Genomic DNA, 18,778 nt, shown 5'->3' on the forward strand with positions numbered 1-18,778 from the left:
AAAAGTTGTGTAGTTTGCAGATACAGTCAAATACCGAAAATCCGCAGACCTGAAATCCACATTGCCTCTCAGAACATAAGCATTCAGGTTATAGGTTCCGGAAACTGCAACATCGAATACGAAATATCGAAGAAAGAAATATTTACCTAATAAATGACGTCATAATTACCGAATAATAATGAGTCAAAATGGAAATACCAAATTATTGACATAAAAAAGTTAAAAAATAAGATAAAATAAATAAGTTTTTTCCCCCTCTAATCTGCATTGAGGTAAAAAAGCAGACAGTTCATTCAATTCTTTGTTCGATTCATGTTGTATTTTCTGAGCTTTGTTATTTCATTTCACGAGATTGTTTAGTGCTGCCTTATTTTTTTAATCCGGATATTTTGAGGATAAATTAAGAATATTTTAAATTTCAGCCCTTTTTAATACAATGACAGATAAGAAACACACTCGTGATTTTACTTCTTGCAACGTTGAAAAACGTAAACACGTTGCATTGACGGTAAAGCAAAAAGTGCAAATTCTGAAAAAGATGGAAGCAGGTGCTAATCCTCGATTTATAGCAGAATGGTATGGAATTGCGACATGATTGTGTATGATATACGGAAAAATAAAGAAAAGCTGTTAAATTTTACAGCAACAGTGATTCTAACACCAGAATCCAAAAGCGGAAATCTTTGCATGAGGCAAAATTGGCAAACCTTGATGCTGTGTACATATAATACAATGAATAATATAATCAATTTATATATGTAATAATAATTTAATGCATATAATAAATTATTGCAATAATGTATATAATAATTTAATTAAATGTATCTAATACAGTCAAAAGTCGTTAATTCAGACACCCATAATCCCGACCTCAAAGCTAAAATCTTTCTGCGTATGTGCCGCATTGACACATGCGCATAGGCGTTTACGCGTGCGTGCAAGGCCTTTACGACTGCGCATATGCGTACATTTTCGCGTGCGTGTTTAATGTATAATGGACGGTAAAAGCTCAAATTATCCAATTATCTATTTCAGTTAATGTTGATGATTGCGTTTTCCCTTAATCTTTGAATTGGATCCGGCTTATTATTTTTTGCAGACTGTAAGAGCAATTTTATAAAAGTAAGCTTGAACTTTCGATTATGTCAAATAGAATTTCCAATGCTTGAGCTCCCAAAGAATCTACAAAACGAAAGTATGTTTCGATGTCCATCAAACAAAAAGTGGAATTGCTACAAAAAATGGATAAAGGCATACCCTTTGTTTATCTAACCATTCCGAAATCTGTTTATCAATTTCACGCTGCTCTGCGCGGAGTGCAATGAACTGGAAGTTCATCTGTCAGCACTATCGTTATCTTCAGGGCAGATGTTTTTATTTTATTCGGCTTATAATTCCTTACTAAATGTAGTATTTCATCTCGATGTACTCCGTCTTTGATATGATTTAAATCAAATTCCTCGTCATTATAAATATCACGAATACAAATCAAATAGTTTTCTGGTTGAAATTTTCTAATTTCGGCTATGTGTAATGTATGCTTTACGCATGTGCGCGTTGAAAGAAATGTTTAATAAAGTAAACAAATAAATATTAAGCTTTTTTTTTTTGTAAATTTTGATACCCTTTAGATCATAATTGCTCATTATTTTATAAATTACGGTTTCATATTTTTAATTTTATAATTTCTGCATGCCATCTTACCAGATTTAAACTGATGATCTATAATCCGGAAAAATCGATAATCCGGAATCGCCGAAGTCCCGACGAGTCCGGATTAAAGACTTTTGACTGTAAGCCTTATTCATTTTGCACTTTTAGTCCGAATATTATGTTTTACCTTTTCTGTCCTGAAATCCGCACAACCTCTGGTCCCAAGCTTTGCGGATTTCTGGAATTCTACTGTATAACTGCCATTCCTACACTGTTTATTTGTATTTACATAAGTGATATAACAACAAAGAAGCATTTTGGTTTCTATAATATACGTAAGTTAAGTGATTAAAGTAACCTTAAAAGTTACGAATGCCAAAAAAGCAGTTGGGAAATTTTTTCACTACCTATAAATAAAATTAAATACTGTTTATATTACATATAATATTATACATACATTGCAGTATATAGAATATAAACAATTTATATTAATTTGTATATAAAATACATACTATACTTCTTAATATCATTTCATTAAAGGTTTAATTATTTTGGAAACTTTCAGTGCAAAATAACCATTTAAGTAGTAGGGGGAGGGAACCTCACTCTGATATCACAACATGCATTTCTAGTACGCTTAACTTAAAAAACAAATAAAATTTTATTGCATTTAAAGCACATGAACAATAAAACAGTAAAAAGTTCTGCATTTATAAAAATTGTAGATAAAAACCTTTATGCATTAGAAGTGCACAATCACAACTCAGTTAATACCTAAAATGAACAAAGACAAATAGAGATGCTAAAATTTCCCATTCTTATTTTCTAAGCAGAATACCTCTGAAAATTAAAACAGGCATAAAACTATTTTAGAAATTTTAAATGACAGTATGCTATGAGGTGGACACACAAAACCACAAAGTTTTAAAGGAGGAAAACTGCAGTTGTCATTAATATTGCTCCATTTTCAGGGTTTGTGCTTACATACATGAATATTTACTTAACAGTACGTATAGGAACTTTCATTAAAATATTTTTAAAAGGTATAGAAACACTACAATCAATATGCAGCAGAAGCAGAAACCATGTGAAACAAAGTTACAGATAAACCATGTGAAACAAGAACATATTTTGTACTTAATAATAAAAAATATATAATGTAAATCTGAAGCTCAAAAATGATTGAAATAAAATAATGTAGATACTGAAGTAGCTTTCATCTCAAAGGCTCACCTTTAACTGATCTTGATGTTTGTGTGATGATGATGAGTTTGAAAGATCAAACTTAGTTGCTGAGCAGACTAATGACATAGATAACGTGAAATCTAAGATTTCAGTTTCCAAAACAATATATCAATGAAAGATACTCTGGAAGTAATGCAGTTCTGTACTTCTGTCACAGCTACAGAAATTCAAAACGCTGCAAGCTGAAATTCTGGATTTCTTGTTCTTAGGAGAAATTTGATGATTTAAGTAGCTTTACAATTGAGTTTTAGAAGGTAAAGTAATAAATAATAGTTTGCACATGTGAAGAAAGAAACTAAAGCTTTTGCTATGAGCAGATATCAGACTGAAAATCAATCATGTACCTATCACATTGCAAAATCTCCAAGAAGACAACATAAGAATGAACTATAATCTTTTAGAAGCAGCTGCATCAGTTATATTAATCTTCTTCAGTAAAAATGATAAAATTATTGATAAATTAATTACACTCCCATGAAGATGCTTCAAATAGTTACTTAGGATAGACTTACTGAAATTGGCAAAAGCATAAGCAGGCTACCAGTCTAAGGCAAGAGATGCCTCCATATACTACTTTCCAAATGAAAATGTCTTGTTAAACATGGGAAAATCATATCGGTTCGTTTGTGAATGGGCCTCAAGTTAATGTTACCATGATGAGTGACAAATTTCATTATCTTATGCCATTATATTTCACATGGAAATATGCAATGTAGATACATAGGAATGAAAAGTTAGGAAGCTCAGGGTCCGGAAGAGCTATTGTGTTATATTTCTAGTCATGGTGCCAACTGTGAAGTTCTGAAATTTATATATCATTACTGTACTTGGTTTACAATATTTTCTCAGACTTTTATGCATTTCTGTGAGGGTTAATTCACACAACTTCCCGGTTAGTTAGGAAAATGTCATTCGATATCTAGCTCTAACAGGGCTCAAGAAACAGTCAGCTTAGTATAATCACTATAAAATCTATAGTGTGGTAATAAAGTAACTTGACAAACTCTTAACTGAAAAAAAAAAAAAGAATCTATTACAGCATCTCCAAAATGCTCAGAAGGCAATGTGTGCCAAAGATACACAGAAACAAGATAAGCTGTATCACAGAATTAATGCAAAAATTGGAATTTCATGGTGGCCCAAGATTTTGCCTGAAGAATAACAGCCTAAAGCATCAGAAAAATGCATGTAAAAATATAATCAGCCTTTAAAATTTGGTATGCGAGTACAATAATACTTGCCACAAAACACCCATAGTTTGTTGGACAAAATGGCAGTATCATATTAAAATTGGGTGACATTTTTCACTCCCCTTCAAAAATATGACTAGCTACAAGAATAGTTAGATAAAACACATTTTCTTCTTTTCTGCACTGATTATGCATTTTACAGACAAGAACACTTTCGCAGAAGAAATACAGTGAATCTGTATCATATACATAATACATGTGTGCATGTGAGTGAAGGTGATGTGGGGAAGTGAGTGGTGTTGAATTAGTCAATGTTGCATTCATCACCGAAGTAAGAAATCATCACAAAAGATGTAAGACAATAATTATACTTTTTAAACATCCAAACCACCATGTTAGAAGTTAATGATTAAAAGTGAATGTGCTTCAATACCACTTTTGTCGAATATGTAACAGACTTAAGGTTAGGAATCCTTGAAGTGGTAAACAATAGAAACGTGCTATTCATTTACAAACTGATTTACTTTACTGAGAGTGAGTGAATGAATGATGATTCCTCAAAAAACAGTGGTAGCTCTGTTAGGGTTCACTCCTTGAGAATTTTAATTGCAAGCATGCCAGGAAAATTTATTTTCCATTTTAAGAAAAATAATGTTTATTCTCCTATGTTAAAAGTGAGTTTAATTTTTACCATGTCCCAACTCTTTGAACAATTTTCAAGAATTTGGTTATTTTCTTATGCAGGAAGGAGGTCTTACAGAATCTGAAAGCTACAGGTGAAAGAAATCTGTCCAGGGATTTCACAGTTTGATTGAGACAATTTTTCCAATCCCATTCTTTGTTCAGTTCTTTTTGCTCTGTATTCCATCTTCGTGAGCTGTTCTTGATCCTGCTGCTCATTCGACTGCTCTTCACTCCACCCTTGCTAAACCTTTGTGATTCATTTATAGTTTCCATTTTTTTCATCGAGGTTATTGTATGTAAGCAGTAAGTCGTAAAAAAGAACCAGTTCAGTTCTGTGAGCAAAGAGGATTTGATCCCATAAAAGAGTGGACTGTCTCAGATTGGCACAATGTCCTATTCACAGACGAGGCCAGATCTGCCTTGGAATCAGATGATAAGCATGTAAGTGCCTGGAGAAAACAAGGCACACAACATCAACTAACAACATACATTCAGAGGTGGCAACCTAGCTCCAGTACACAAAGGATGAAAATTCTCTGGGCTGATTTGTCATATTTTGCCTTAAACTAGTAGCTAAACATGAGAGATGCCGATTGTCTCATATCAAACAATAACAAGTACTTGCAGACACCACTGCACATTGCCAAAGTGGACTGTTGCTCAAGTTATTTGGATTTTATTCAGGATTCACAGTTTCTTTAAAAACACTCACACAAAGGTTAAAATACCAGAGATATAAATTACACATAAATGCTTTTCATAGATATTCTTGAGTTATGGGGATATAATGCATTGCAAAAGCCATTTGAATGCAGGAAAGTACATTGGTTTCCAAAAGTTAAGCAAACAAAACAAATTAGCAGTTTCCGAAAGCATAGTTGAATTTGAATGGCTAAAAGTCATCGGAGATGCATATATAGCAGTAAGGAAATGCTGCATGTTAGGGCCAAACACGATTAACTGCCCAAACATATGCTAATTAGGCAGCGTTGAAGATTCCAGCACTCTGAAATGTTTGACAAGGTGAATTTAAATGCCGATATTCATGTTTATAACTTTCATAGGATAACTTTTGATGTGCCGTCGGATGCATTGAAACAGGACAGTCGATCAAAAATAATGCTTTTTTCTTAAGCATTGATAATTTTGAAATTTCTCAAATTTGGAAACTATTCCAAACACATCAACAGGTATATAGAAACATCTCTCAGGTCGACCAAGGGTTACCACCCCTTCTGGAGATCGGTACAGTGCTATAGAAACCCAGCTGAATTGATCAGCAGCTGCCACAACTGTTACATCTATGGTTGTGGTACCACCTGGTAAGACAATATCTGCCAGTACTGTGTGCCAAAGGCCTCACGTGAAGAGAACTGTATGTCCGAATACCAAGTGGTTATCTTCTACTCATTGCCAAATCCAGAGCGGCAAGATGAAAATGGTGTCATTAACATCTCAGTTCAACTATCTCAGATTGGTGCAATCTCCTGTTTACAGGTGAGTGCAGTTTTGCCCTGGAATCAGATAAGCACGTAAGGGACTGGAGAGAATTAAGCACACCAAATCAGGCCTAGAACATCACACATTTAGAGGTGGCATCATCATGGAGTGGGCTGGAATTTCAATGCAATATTGAACACAAGTGTACATTTTTAAAGACTCTGTAATGGCTGTGTGGTATCGGGATGAAGTCCTACACCTGACTGTGAGAGTCTAGTTGTAGCAGTTGGTCCTGGTTTTCTCCTTGTGAATCATGATAATGCCCATTCCTATGAGTAAACATTATTAACGATTACCTGGAAATGAAGGCATTTCTCATATAAAGGTTGCAGTGTCATTCCAGGCTTAATTCCACAGAAAATCTTTGGGATATCCTCTGGCATGCAGTCTCTGTATGTTTATGTTTTCCAAACAATTTCAAACAGTAGCGAACTGCCCTAATGGAAGAATAACACATTGCTAGCATCTGCAGTGGTTGATCACCTGGTAGAAAACATAGACAATCACATTAAGTTTGTGTGAAGGTTAGGGGTAGTCCCATACCTTATAAATGTAAATTTGTTTATTTTCAGCTTTAAACATCAATTTGCTAATGATCCAAACGTGATGTCATGAAATTTATGAAAATTAAACATTGTTCTCATCTCTGAACTTATGCTTGTTTTATTTCATGCATAATGACATATGCCAGCTTTATGTGCAATGGTGTTAATCAAAACTTTGCTTTTCCATCTTTGATTTTACAGTCATATGCATAACCTTTAAAAGCCAGTGGACTTCATTTTATGCAGGAAAATATGAGATAATGCAACCACTCGCATGATTCTGAAACAATGGTGTCAAGGTCATTAATTTCAACAACTTACATCATTTTCTATTTGCATGGCCCTGCTGCATTCAAAAGTGAGGGATCCCCGACTCTGTAGTTATTCAAGCTCCTGGATTTACTGGAATAATAATAATACACTAAATGACTTAAAGCAGTGCTTCTGAATCTGTAGCCCATGGACCACACATGATCCTCTTAGATTAAAAAAAAAAAAAAAAATAAATAAATAAAATAAATTAACTGTGACTATCTCACAATGGCCAGAAATTACAGAGTTTGAAAATTACACAGGGTAATCATCTATATCTTTTCCTACATCTTTTTATTATTAGTTACACTACCTATGCACTTCCCACTTAAATCTCAGCAACAAAATAGGCTTTTTTTTTTTTTTTTTTTGTGCTTCTTAGCAGCACAAATTCAAACATAGAACAGCTATGCATAAGTCGGCAGGCTCATCCATGTAATTAATGCGAGTACCACAATTTAATTTTTAGCTAATAATATGATTATGCAAATTAATCTTGAATTACTAAAATATAATTTTGGTACTTATATACTGTTCTGTCAACAATGAAAATTGGTGGAGATCCTGCCAAATTTGCACCAGTCATTCCTGTGGAATTTTGAAGGAACTGATGCTGTTGTCTTCCATATTACATGGAACAATGGTTGCCAGAGCCTACTCTGAAGAGAGGTTGGACTTCTATTTTCCACCTCCAATTTTGACTCCCACCCCTCATACCTGGAAACATACCTGGAAAACCTGGAAAAGTCGGGGAATTTCATTCTCCTGTTTGAGTGGCAACCCTGTTAAAATTCATTTAATTTGCATGAGTTAATACATTGAAAAACGTTAGGTACTTTCATATTATCTTGTCGACCATCAAGCAATGTGATTTGGGGGCAATTATAGATCAGCGTGACATAGCAGCGCACTCCTAACATCTGTGCTTTTGTTGGATCTAAGCACATTTGATTTGATAAGCCTTTTTTTGTGTGTGTGTGTGTGAACAAGAGTATAAATTGTTATTGCTGTGTATCTTTTCTTGCATTCTGAAAAAAAGTTATCTGAGTTTGGCCTTCTGCAAAGCAGCAGGCAATGGATTATTTTCAAAATTATAGGATCCTACCATAAAAAAGATGTGTATTAATGGACATGATATGGTTAACTGAATATGGAATATGGCTCTAGTGTGGATTGGTGGGTGAGGGGGGGTCTCCCACCCCTCTCCTCACCCACCAATCCACACTAGAGGACTCTCGGCTTGCCACATATTTAGAGTGCCGCCATGCCACATAGACACTCTACATTTACAAACATCTATGTCTTACCCAGGCCCTTCGGTACCATAGTAGGCTCTCCTAACCACTATAACATCTGGGCAACGAAGGAACTAATAACTATTTAATAAACAATCAGGATTTGACCAGTTTAGTTTCTGCAGCTTGTAAAAAAGGCTTTCATCGATTTCTACTCTTTGGTTAGGACCTCCAACTTTAACGGAAAAACACAGAGTACAAACTTCCCACAGGTAATTGTTATAATTTATGATTTTTTCGTAAGCCATATTCAGTTAACCATATCATGTCCATTAATACACATCTTTTTTATGGTAGGATCCTATAATTTTGAAAATAATCCATTGCCTGCTGCTTTGCAGAAGGCCAAACTCAGATAACTTTTTTTCAGAATGCAAGAAAAGATACACAGCAATAACAATTTATACTCTTGTTCACACACACACACAAAAAAAAAGGCTTATCAAATCAAATGTGCTTAGATCCAACAAAAGCACAGATGTTAGGAGTGCGCTGCTATGTCACGCTGATCTATAATTGCCCCCAAATCACATTGCTTGATGGTCGACAAGATAATATGAAAGTACCTAACGTTTTTCAATGTATTAACTCATGCAAATTAAATGAATTTTAACAGGGTTGCCACTCAAACAGGAGAATGAAATTCCCCGACTTTTCCAGGTTTTCCAGGTATGTTTCGAGAAAATTCCAGTCTATCCACGTAATGTACATTGGCTGTGCTAAGAGGTAAATTAATTATGGTATTACTTGTACTGTGTATCAAATTCACTTAATTACTCAATAAATCCCAGAGGACATTTATTCTTAATTATTCTTGGTACACTTTGTTTGATAATTTTGTTTACTTTTCCACTTAAGAAACTTAATAAAATTTACATTAGATAACAATTGTACGTTTTATTTAATTATTACTCATGATCATCACCAGTTCAACATGAGGCTAATCTGTTTCTTATAAATTACAACGCAGTGCTAAAAGTTAGGTTAGATTTTAGGTAAATTTAATTTGTGTGGGGTGTCTTCTTAAAAGGCACCTTAACACTTGAAAACACAAATATAATTATAATAGGAGTTGTTTTTTCCACTGAAGATTGAGATTAGAATCTGCCCAATCTGGAATAAAATAAGTTTTTTTTTGCAGACATTCTGCAGCTAAATGAAAGAAAGAAATCTATTTAATGATATTTTTTTACTAAATTGAGGTATTTTATATTTATTTCGCAGCATACATAAGGAAAAAATATGTGCATTAAATTTTGTGATGTCATCATACTGCTAGAATTAATTTCAGGATTATGCCAGAGAAAATTTCCTGAAATTTGGAAATATTATTTACTAATGATAAATAAATTTAGAGGGAAGAAGCAACATTAAATGATATGAATAACATAAAAATAAAGATAATTACTTTAAAATTGAATTAGAATAATCAACGATATTTTAGCGAATATAGTTAGCCTAGAACACCGATTACTATTTTTTTATTTTACTGCAAAATGACAAGGTATTTATTAAAAAGAAAACAAACAAAAAAAAGATTTTGCGGTAAAATCCTAGTATACGGTACAGCCTTCGCATGATTTTGAAAATTGTCGCCAAGAACAAAATGACCCGTTTACTGCTCATCACCATGTCGCCAAATCCCACTGTACCATACATGGAGATTATTCTAACCAAAGAACGTCTATGTAAAGAAGAAAAGGTTCCATACACGTAAATGCTATAACGCCGCTAGAAAGCGGAGGGAAAATTTGCCAAGGGATATGGCGACGGAACCTGGCGGCCAGAATTTCCCTTACCGCGATGTGTACAGGAAATTGAGAAACACGTGTTTGGCGTTCTTTGACAAAAAAGAAAACTACGAAAATCCATTTTAAAATTATTGCGAAAAATCCAAGAAGAAACATTTTATCAAAGAACGTTTTTTCTTGGATTTTTCGCAATAATTTTAAAAACGGATTTTCGTAGTTTCCCCCCCTCAAAATAACTAATCCATGAATTAATTTACTTGTGCCAAAAAATATTTTCTTTTCCTTTAGAGTTTAAAGAAATTTTAAATGATGTTCATTTTATGAATTCTTGATAACGCGACCTTCGAACTTCGACATCGGTTTCGAGCTTTGGCGACAGATATATTGCGCATGCACAGCTGTTTCCCTCTATGATGGAACGGAGCCACGTCTGTTGTAGAGAGGTTTTCCTTCTTTACAATACATATTTTTTTATTCTAACCTTCATGGTACCCTATACTAGGATTAAACCCATTTTGTTTTATACGAGGACAGGTACTTTCTTTAGTTCGTGCACTGCACATGCGACTCTCAAGGTTACTGGAAACCAAAAGTTACGGGGAAACTTGCTTTGCCTTTCTAAAAGACAATTAAATTGGAGCTGCGAAAATTGGCTCTACGCCAGCTGCCTGAATGACACTTGTGTGATACACAATTCGCCAAAAAAAGTGATCTCTTCCAACGTCGGCGCAAAACTCGCCTTTTTTGGCGGGATCGTTGTACGAAATTCCCTGACTTTCCCAGATTTTGACTAAAACACTTAAATTCCCTGACTTTCCCCTGAATTTTTTGGTCAATTTCCGAATTCCCCGACTTTTTCCGGTTTTCCAGGTAGCGTGGCAACCCTGTTTTAATCAACACTTCTTTTAAAATAAAACTATACTAGCAGAAACATGGGCTAAAAAAATTGCTTTCAAAGGGGCAAGAGTAAGGTGGTCTGCAGAAGTTCTATTTATAAAAGTGGTGCCCACTTGAAAAAACGTTTGAGAAATGATGGCTTAAAAGGAAAGCATCATAACAGACCCACTAATTAACCAAACTGATGTGCCTAATGCCTCTGGTAATAATATGCAGTCTATTAACATAATTGTAGACCTATCATAGATCTGAGATCTTTGTCAGTAATAAACAGCTTTCTTTGTGTTTACAACAGTTCTTTTTTTTTATTTTTTGCTCATCTGTTATTTTTCCTGAAATGCCTTTTTCAGTATGGAAACATTTCTTTTTTTTATTCATTCTACAAACATCATTCAAGTGCCTCATGCTGTTTTCTGCTGAACATAATTTTGCGTCATCTTGCAATTCCAGAGTTAGAATTGTAAAATTTCATGAAACGGTTACCTTAACTGCAAGGGTAATACAATTTTTACATTTATTTTCACATAAAAAGGTGTTTCTGATTTTCTGTGCTCCCAATTTTTGAATTAATTTATCAGGTCATTTTATGTACACCTTGTACTTTAGTAAAAATGTCTTTGAACATCACATTTATAGACAATGTTTTTCTTACTTAAAGACACTTACTTTTCATTCCCAGATTTTCATTTGTGTCAAATTTTAAAAATTCACTATCAATAACATTAGATTCTGCAGGTCCAAGATTCCTTCTTGAATTAATCATCTTTTGCCTAGATTTACTGCCAAATGCTAAAGTTAAATCATCAGCCTGAAGACAAAGAAAATGTATTAGTGTCGTTTGTTTGAAGCAACAATATATTTCAAGTCAGCATTGCAGATAAACACACCAGAAATAATTTATTGCAAATATTAAAAGATTAATAAAATTTAACTGTCAGAATCTCATACAGGAAAAATGAAACAGAAAAATATAAGGCCATAACATAGAATATCCTCAGGATGGCCTATTTAAGTCTCAGTATCCTGGAACATACTTAGGATAGTCTGAGTATGTTGATTCTCGGATGTCCTGAGGACATCGTAATTTAACATCTTAAGGATGCTTCGTTTAAGTCGTTATATCCAAGGATATGTAAAGATGTTCTCAAGATGCTGATTTTCAGATGTATTGAGAACTAGAACTGAACATATTCATATAAACATTTTTTTCTGTACTTTCTTCTGGTACTTAATTAAATGTACTCAACAGTCTATAGTTGTTTAAATTTAATTATGAATTATACTGACATACAGTAATTGGAAGTGCTTTTTATTTTAAGTGCTGTGAAAGGCCAATGGCAAAGATACGGTTTATCATTCAAGAGTTTTTACATGCTTACAGTAATTTAGAAGAAAAATCTAATAAATTGAATGAATAAAAATTAATTTTAATTCTTAATGGTGTGTGTCTTTTCCATCAGAAGACACTGCCTTAAATTTCAGAATATCCTTATTTTTCATGTAAAACGGATAGATTTACAAAAACTTTTCATATTAATAGTTATTGGAGGATTTAGCTTTATTATTTGTTATAGAAGACATAGTTAAACTACTTTTTGTAAATTGTTTCTGCAATTGAAATCGCAAAGGCAAGTGGTTAAATACTTTCTTTATTCCACATTAAGTAACTTTATCTAGTTAGTTAACAATATTCATATATTAAAGGTAGAAAAATACTTAAATTTTTCTTAGAAATGCAAAAATTTGTAGACATTTTAAAAAATTGGTATACATACAAAATTCTCAAACTATGCAAAACTGAAAAATATTTTAATATGAAATATTTCATAAATGAAGTGCAACTATTTTCACCACTTGTTGACTATATTTTATTGTATTTTTTATATATAGTCAAAGATTAAGGTAGAAGTACTACACTTACTATAAGTTCCCAAATTTCTCTTTTGAGACCAAATGAAAAGTGAATTAAATATTGCTGTGTGTTGAGTGTTAAATACAGCTTATCTCAAAATAAAACGAATTAATATATTTATTATATTATTATACACCATATATTAAGCAGAAAGAATAAATTGAATATACTTAGAAGTGTTCACAATTGATAGAGTTGAATTTCAAAATAAAATACTTTAATGGCATCATGGTTTAGAGTCTTTCGGTATTGCACAAAATGTATACTTAAATTAAAATACTTTATGTGATATGCTATTGATGATTGTCATGTAAATGACTTTTGTTTTATTTTGATTTGAACTGAATGGTTAATTTAAAAAAAAACTGGATAAGATAACCTGGATAATTTAATTTGGTGCTGATTTCAACTGTCAAACGTTTAAAAGGTGCAGGACTTCAGAAATTTACCAAATTTAATTTAGTGCCAATTTCAAATGGCAAATTTCATCTCATTAAATTTTGCATAAACTAATATCAACAGACCAGCAAAAATTATCTTCAAACTGCTTTTTCTATAATCCAAAAAAACCTATTAGTCTCGAATTGCGATTTTATATTGTCCACTGTAAATTTGTAATTTCGCTTTTCATTTAAGTCTGTTACCACTTGGTAAAATGTAAGACTCAAATTTAACCTGTTATTGATTAAGAAGTTAAGATATTTAAAAGTAACCCATGCAATTCTTAAGAATATATTTTTTAAACTTTTTAAACTGATTGATTTAAATAATTTAATTCACAACATATCTAATTAAAAACAAGTATTTTTATAAAATTGCATATAAAATTACATAAAATATTTCTTCACTTTCCAAATATAAAGAAGATATATAACTTTCCCATGTTAGTTAGTATCCAATAAAAATGTTTTGTTATTTCACCTGGGCCATCTGTATTGAAAATCTTCAGTGATAAACTGCATTAAACTTTGAGCCCTTTTGGGCAACTGTTAAAATCTGAACCCATTCAATTATTTTTTAATGAGTGAGCATTAAGATAGAATTTTAAAAGAGCTTCTTGGGTTACCTTTCTAATAATACAAATGATTATTAATGTGTCAACAACATAAGTTTTACAAAATAATAAATAGATAAATAAGCTTGCAGCATTTTCATGTAATAAAATTATTTATTCATATTTACTTTGAGACTAAAATTGTCTTAATCATAAAAAATTCCTTTCCGCAGTCTCACCAAGAGACTATAAATTCTTTACATGCATGAGGGGAAGATGGTTCATTAAATCTGTATAAAGATTATTAAATGATCTTTTTTCTTACCTAATTCTGAATACAAATTAAATTAGAAACTCATTTTGTAGAATAATTTAATTATACATTCAAGAATTAAATTTTCAGCTACTGGATTTCAAAAAAATTATCAAAAGATCTTTTAAATAAAAGCAAAAATTTCTCTTGTAATATTTCATACCAATGATTCACTTTAAGTCTCTTGCTCACTTTTAGATATATTTATAAATTATTAAATAAATTTAAAAAGTTCAATTAAAAAATAAAATTTATATAAATCTTCTGATCATTTCTTAGTGTCCCATAAATAACAACCAGAAGAGGATCTGAAAGTATCTGCAGAAAATAAGTAGGTTTTAGGCCATCACACCACCTCCGCACACTTTCAGTGGAATGTATGCATGCTTCCTGGGGATATACTGAGATATGACATTAAGCAAATGGGAGGATGTGTTTAGGATATTAAAGTGATATTCCAGGATGTCGTGAGGATATAATAGCTAGGATTACAAATCTTGATAACATCCAATATGCTGTTTGATGGGACCTAGATAGGATGTACTGGGATGTGACATTAAGCATTCAGGAGGATGAGTTTAGGAAGAAACTGGGATATTCTAGGATGTCTCGAAGATATAGTAAGTAGGACTTAAGCTCATGCACTTCAATTAATAACAAATAGTGTATTAAAACTGATACATTAAATTTAGAAATATTTCAAACTGAAATTTAAGATGAAAACTATTCCTATACTAACCTGGTAGCTTCCTGTTTTATTAACCTCCATATGACCTGTGAACAACAAATTATTAGAGCACATCCAATACTGTTAATCTGTTTCTGAATTTAAATTAAAAATATTCAAAAAATAAATAAATAAATTACACATTTTAGTAAATACGTAAAAGTGAACTGTTATTTAACAAAAATTCTCAATAAAAATAAGGTAAAAAAGTCTAGGCTCTCCCAGGGAATATAACTTAAAATAAGATGAATAGCATTTGACAATGAATGCTCAAAAGAATTACTATAAAGCAGAATGAACAATGTGTTTTGCCTCATGTTTTCAAAATACTTTATTTTTACGCAGGATATAACACATCAAAAATTCTGAAGTATTATTAATTCTACACTAAATCCATTTGACAGTTAACTAAATCATTAGACATATCTCTTCTAGCATGTATACTGCTTCAAAATGGCATTTTATTTTTTCTGTAGTGTTTCTATGATTTTATTAAGTGGTGATATTTTTTTTATGATACTACAGAATATTAGATGTCTAATTTTTTATAGTTGACTTAGTTACTACATTTAAGAGAAAAGTACTCTCATAAACATACCTGCAATACCTTTAAAACTTTTATACACTTGCCCAACTTTATGTCTGTGACACCTGTAAAATTGAGCTGATAAGAGATTGAAGAACATTTAGTCATATTTAATACTGTAAACCACTGTTAAAATCAGCTTTCTCTTCTCAACATATAAAGTTTTTAACCATTTCAAAAACTCGAATCTCAATTTTAGCTTGTTAATTCTTTTTCTCAATCTCATTCATCAGCAAACAAATATTTAGAGTGAACTTTCACTTTTCGTCACTGCGTTTCAACAGCAAAATCAATGGTGATGTGTAGATGGCAAAACCCCAAATGGAAAGCAACATCATTCTTAATTATGCAGACTTGTATGTGGGACACAGAATGTCAAATATGTTTACAAAATGTATTTAGTTTACATGATTTCATAATTGGATGTTAACTAAAAAATATGAATAATTTTTCAAGCACAGGCTCTTCCTGCTGCAAACAATAACCTGCTTCATGATTAGGACACTTGAGCCTTGTTTGGCAGTAAGCTCATCTGTGCATAAATTGAATATTAGGCTGATTTTTTACCATAAAAATCTTGGGTTAAAAATCTTCCAAAATGTCACTTCACAATGTACATTAGTTTTAATAAAAATTATATAAGAGTTAGTATTCATGTTATATGCAATGCTTTTAAAATGTAGTACTTTATGTGCTTCATTTTCAGATTTATGTTGGATTAATGTTAAATCAAGACTCATCCATAAAGATTACATGGCACTACAGCTCTGGGGTCTAACTGCAAAGTTCACAGACACAAATGAACCATGCTTTGACATGCGATGGGGACAAAGGAATACAAACCACAGGTCATCAAGCATACAGTCCGCTTTCATGTAGTACATGCGACACAGTTTGGTAGTATATGGGCCATCTGCTGTAGCAGAGAGACACGGCACTAGCTGTTATGCTGTTAGTAATCTACTTCATCTTGAACATAGCAATAGGAAGCAATTGTCTGCCATTGTGGTAATATTCTGGTGTCGAGATCAACACCTTCTGTAGGTTTTGGTCCTTTGGTAATGATTCCACAGCCTACTGAGGATACTATGATGCAATTTCAGCTCTCTCGCAACAGAGGATATCTTTTAACATCCCGACAGCCCTCCGATGCACTTCATCATGCAAATGGTGTCTCCACTTCATCTTTCTGCTTTGGCTATCTCTTATTACACAGAACTATTACAGCTTGCAAACTGATGCACAAGTGCGGCATGCTAATTCTAAGGCATTGTGGTGGGACTGGAAGATTCTATTTTTTGCTAATTTTAGCTGCCTATTTGCATTTGGCGATGCAACATCTACTTCATATGTAAATTATATGTTTTAATTCCCCTTTTTACATCCATACCTTTTCTTTTAACATTTGTTGCTTAACTTTAGCATGAGTGTACTAAAAAAAATTACTTCTACATATAATTAGATCATAAATGATAGATGCACTTAAAAGTCTCTTATTTTGAAAAGTAAAATTTTGCTGCTTTCCGAACAAATCAAAATTAAAAAAAACAACAACTTACTATTCAACAAGGGTTGCAGATGGAAAACTTCAGCATCATAAAATTTAAACTTTTGGCTCCTTTTATGGAAAACACCAACTTTAAATCTATGATGAAATATTACATATTTGCAATTAATATAAAGAAACACCAAAGAACTAGAAATAGTGAGCTAAAACCAAATATCTTTTTTGCTCCGAAAAACAATCTTAAGCTTGAAAATGATTAATATTAAAACTAAGATAGATATATTCAATTAAAAAGTGCCAATATTTGTCCCTGCAACAAATTAACATTTTTAATACCTTTAATTCTCATCATTCTTTACATGCCACTGGAAGATCTATAAGTTTGAAATTTTCATAGGAAAAACGTTTGCTCATGTATTTGAAATGTTTCAAGTAATGTAGAGATAGAATATATAAACAGCTTGTAAAATATTTTATTTTTTTCCCTTCATTTAATTAATTTAAAATGACCTATAAACATACATGTAACATACTTAACTGATGCAAAGCGATTTAATTTAGGGACAAGCAATCAAATATGTGAAAGCATTGCAGAACCTGTTCTTTTAGAATTGTATTTTTTAACAATTACTGCACTTAGTGAAAAAAATCTATTCTTGACTAATAAAGCAAAGCTCATTTATGTTTTTAATGCATTGCAGACATGCCTACTAATTACAAGCTAGGTGTAGTATAAACCTTGTGAAAGAAGAAAGGGAACTATTTTCTGCTTCTGATTTTGATGACATAAATGTTGTGCAGGGCACTGTATTCTTCGTAAGTCGTGTTTTCATGCTTGGATGAAAGTGTACTAAAGAATTAATGCTTTTTTCTCCTTTTGATTTATTTTTATATGCACATTGCAAACTTCGGCTTGACATACGTTTTGGAATGTAAATGTGAAGAACCTTAAAAGAGGAAATCTTCAAAAAAATAATTTGGGAGGCATTTTTTCCTTTCATGCAGTTCTTGCATATATGCGTATAAAAATATACATGATAAAATTCATGGTCTTCATTACAAAATATTACTAGACCTTTAACTTCCATTTTAATTCTAAAAATAACAGCAATAAATTTTTCTAATTAAAACTCCCTGCAGTTGTGATGCACACTTATTAAATCTGACACCAAAATCTACACATTAAACTGTCATGTGATCCGAAATGGAATTCAATATAAAAAGGGCAACCGCGTCGTAACCTTTTCTCTTCACTCTTCACCTCTACTTCTTTTTGCTGGGTCACTTTGCTGCTAGTTTTGCTTTTCTATTTTCATCCACTGTTTAAGTTGTAAGCTGTCTAAAATTGGGAGGATGCATAGTGCACTCATAGTGATAATGTGCATTATCAAGAAATAAAATTATGTGTGGAATTTACTCCCAAGTCATCTTTCTAACTATGGAGTTTTCAAGCAATGCATTAAAAATCTCTATGATGCGGAAAACCAACATCAATCCGTTGGAACTCTCATCAAGTCATCTTATTTCAATAATAATGCAGTTTTATTATATATACATATATATATCACCCAGATAAAATAATTATTCTTTAAAAAATCCCTATTTTAATTAACAGTTCAGAAATAGTTAAATAATTTAGCTACAGAATTACAAGAATTTACGAACTT

The 18,778-nt window shown here is 32.2% G+C and overlaps 1 protein-coding gene across 2 annotated transcripts in view; it reads right to left on the reverse strand.

Moving 5' to 3' along the window:
- LOC118190570 (DNA-directed RNA polymerase I subunit RPA49-like) overlaps nt 1-18,778 on the reverse strand; it is a 52,322-nt gene that overhangs the window by 20,316 nt on the left and 13,228 nt on the right. For both annotated transcript variants that reach the window (XM_035361310.2, XM_035361309.2), the window contains exons 4-6: nt 17,164-17,249; nt 15,031-15,065; nt 11,739-11,880 (exon numbers count right to left, since the gene is read on the reverse strand). In XM_035361310.2, the coding sequence (XP_035217201.1) occupies nt 11,739-11,880; nt 15,031-15,065; nt 17,164-17,249 (263 nt within the window). The remainder of the gene's footprint in view (nt 1-11,738; nt 11,881-15,030; nt 15,066-17,163; nt 17,250-18,778) is intronic.

This window comes from Stegodyphus dumicola, chromosome X1, assembly GCF_044657685.1.
Source record: "Stegodyphus dumicola isolate Sdum_Otavi_A_Nest chromosome X1, ASM4465768v1".
Classification (NCBI taxonomy): Eukaryota; Metazoa; Arthropoda; class Arachnida; order Araneae; family Eresidae; genus Stegodyphus; species Stegodyphus dumicola.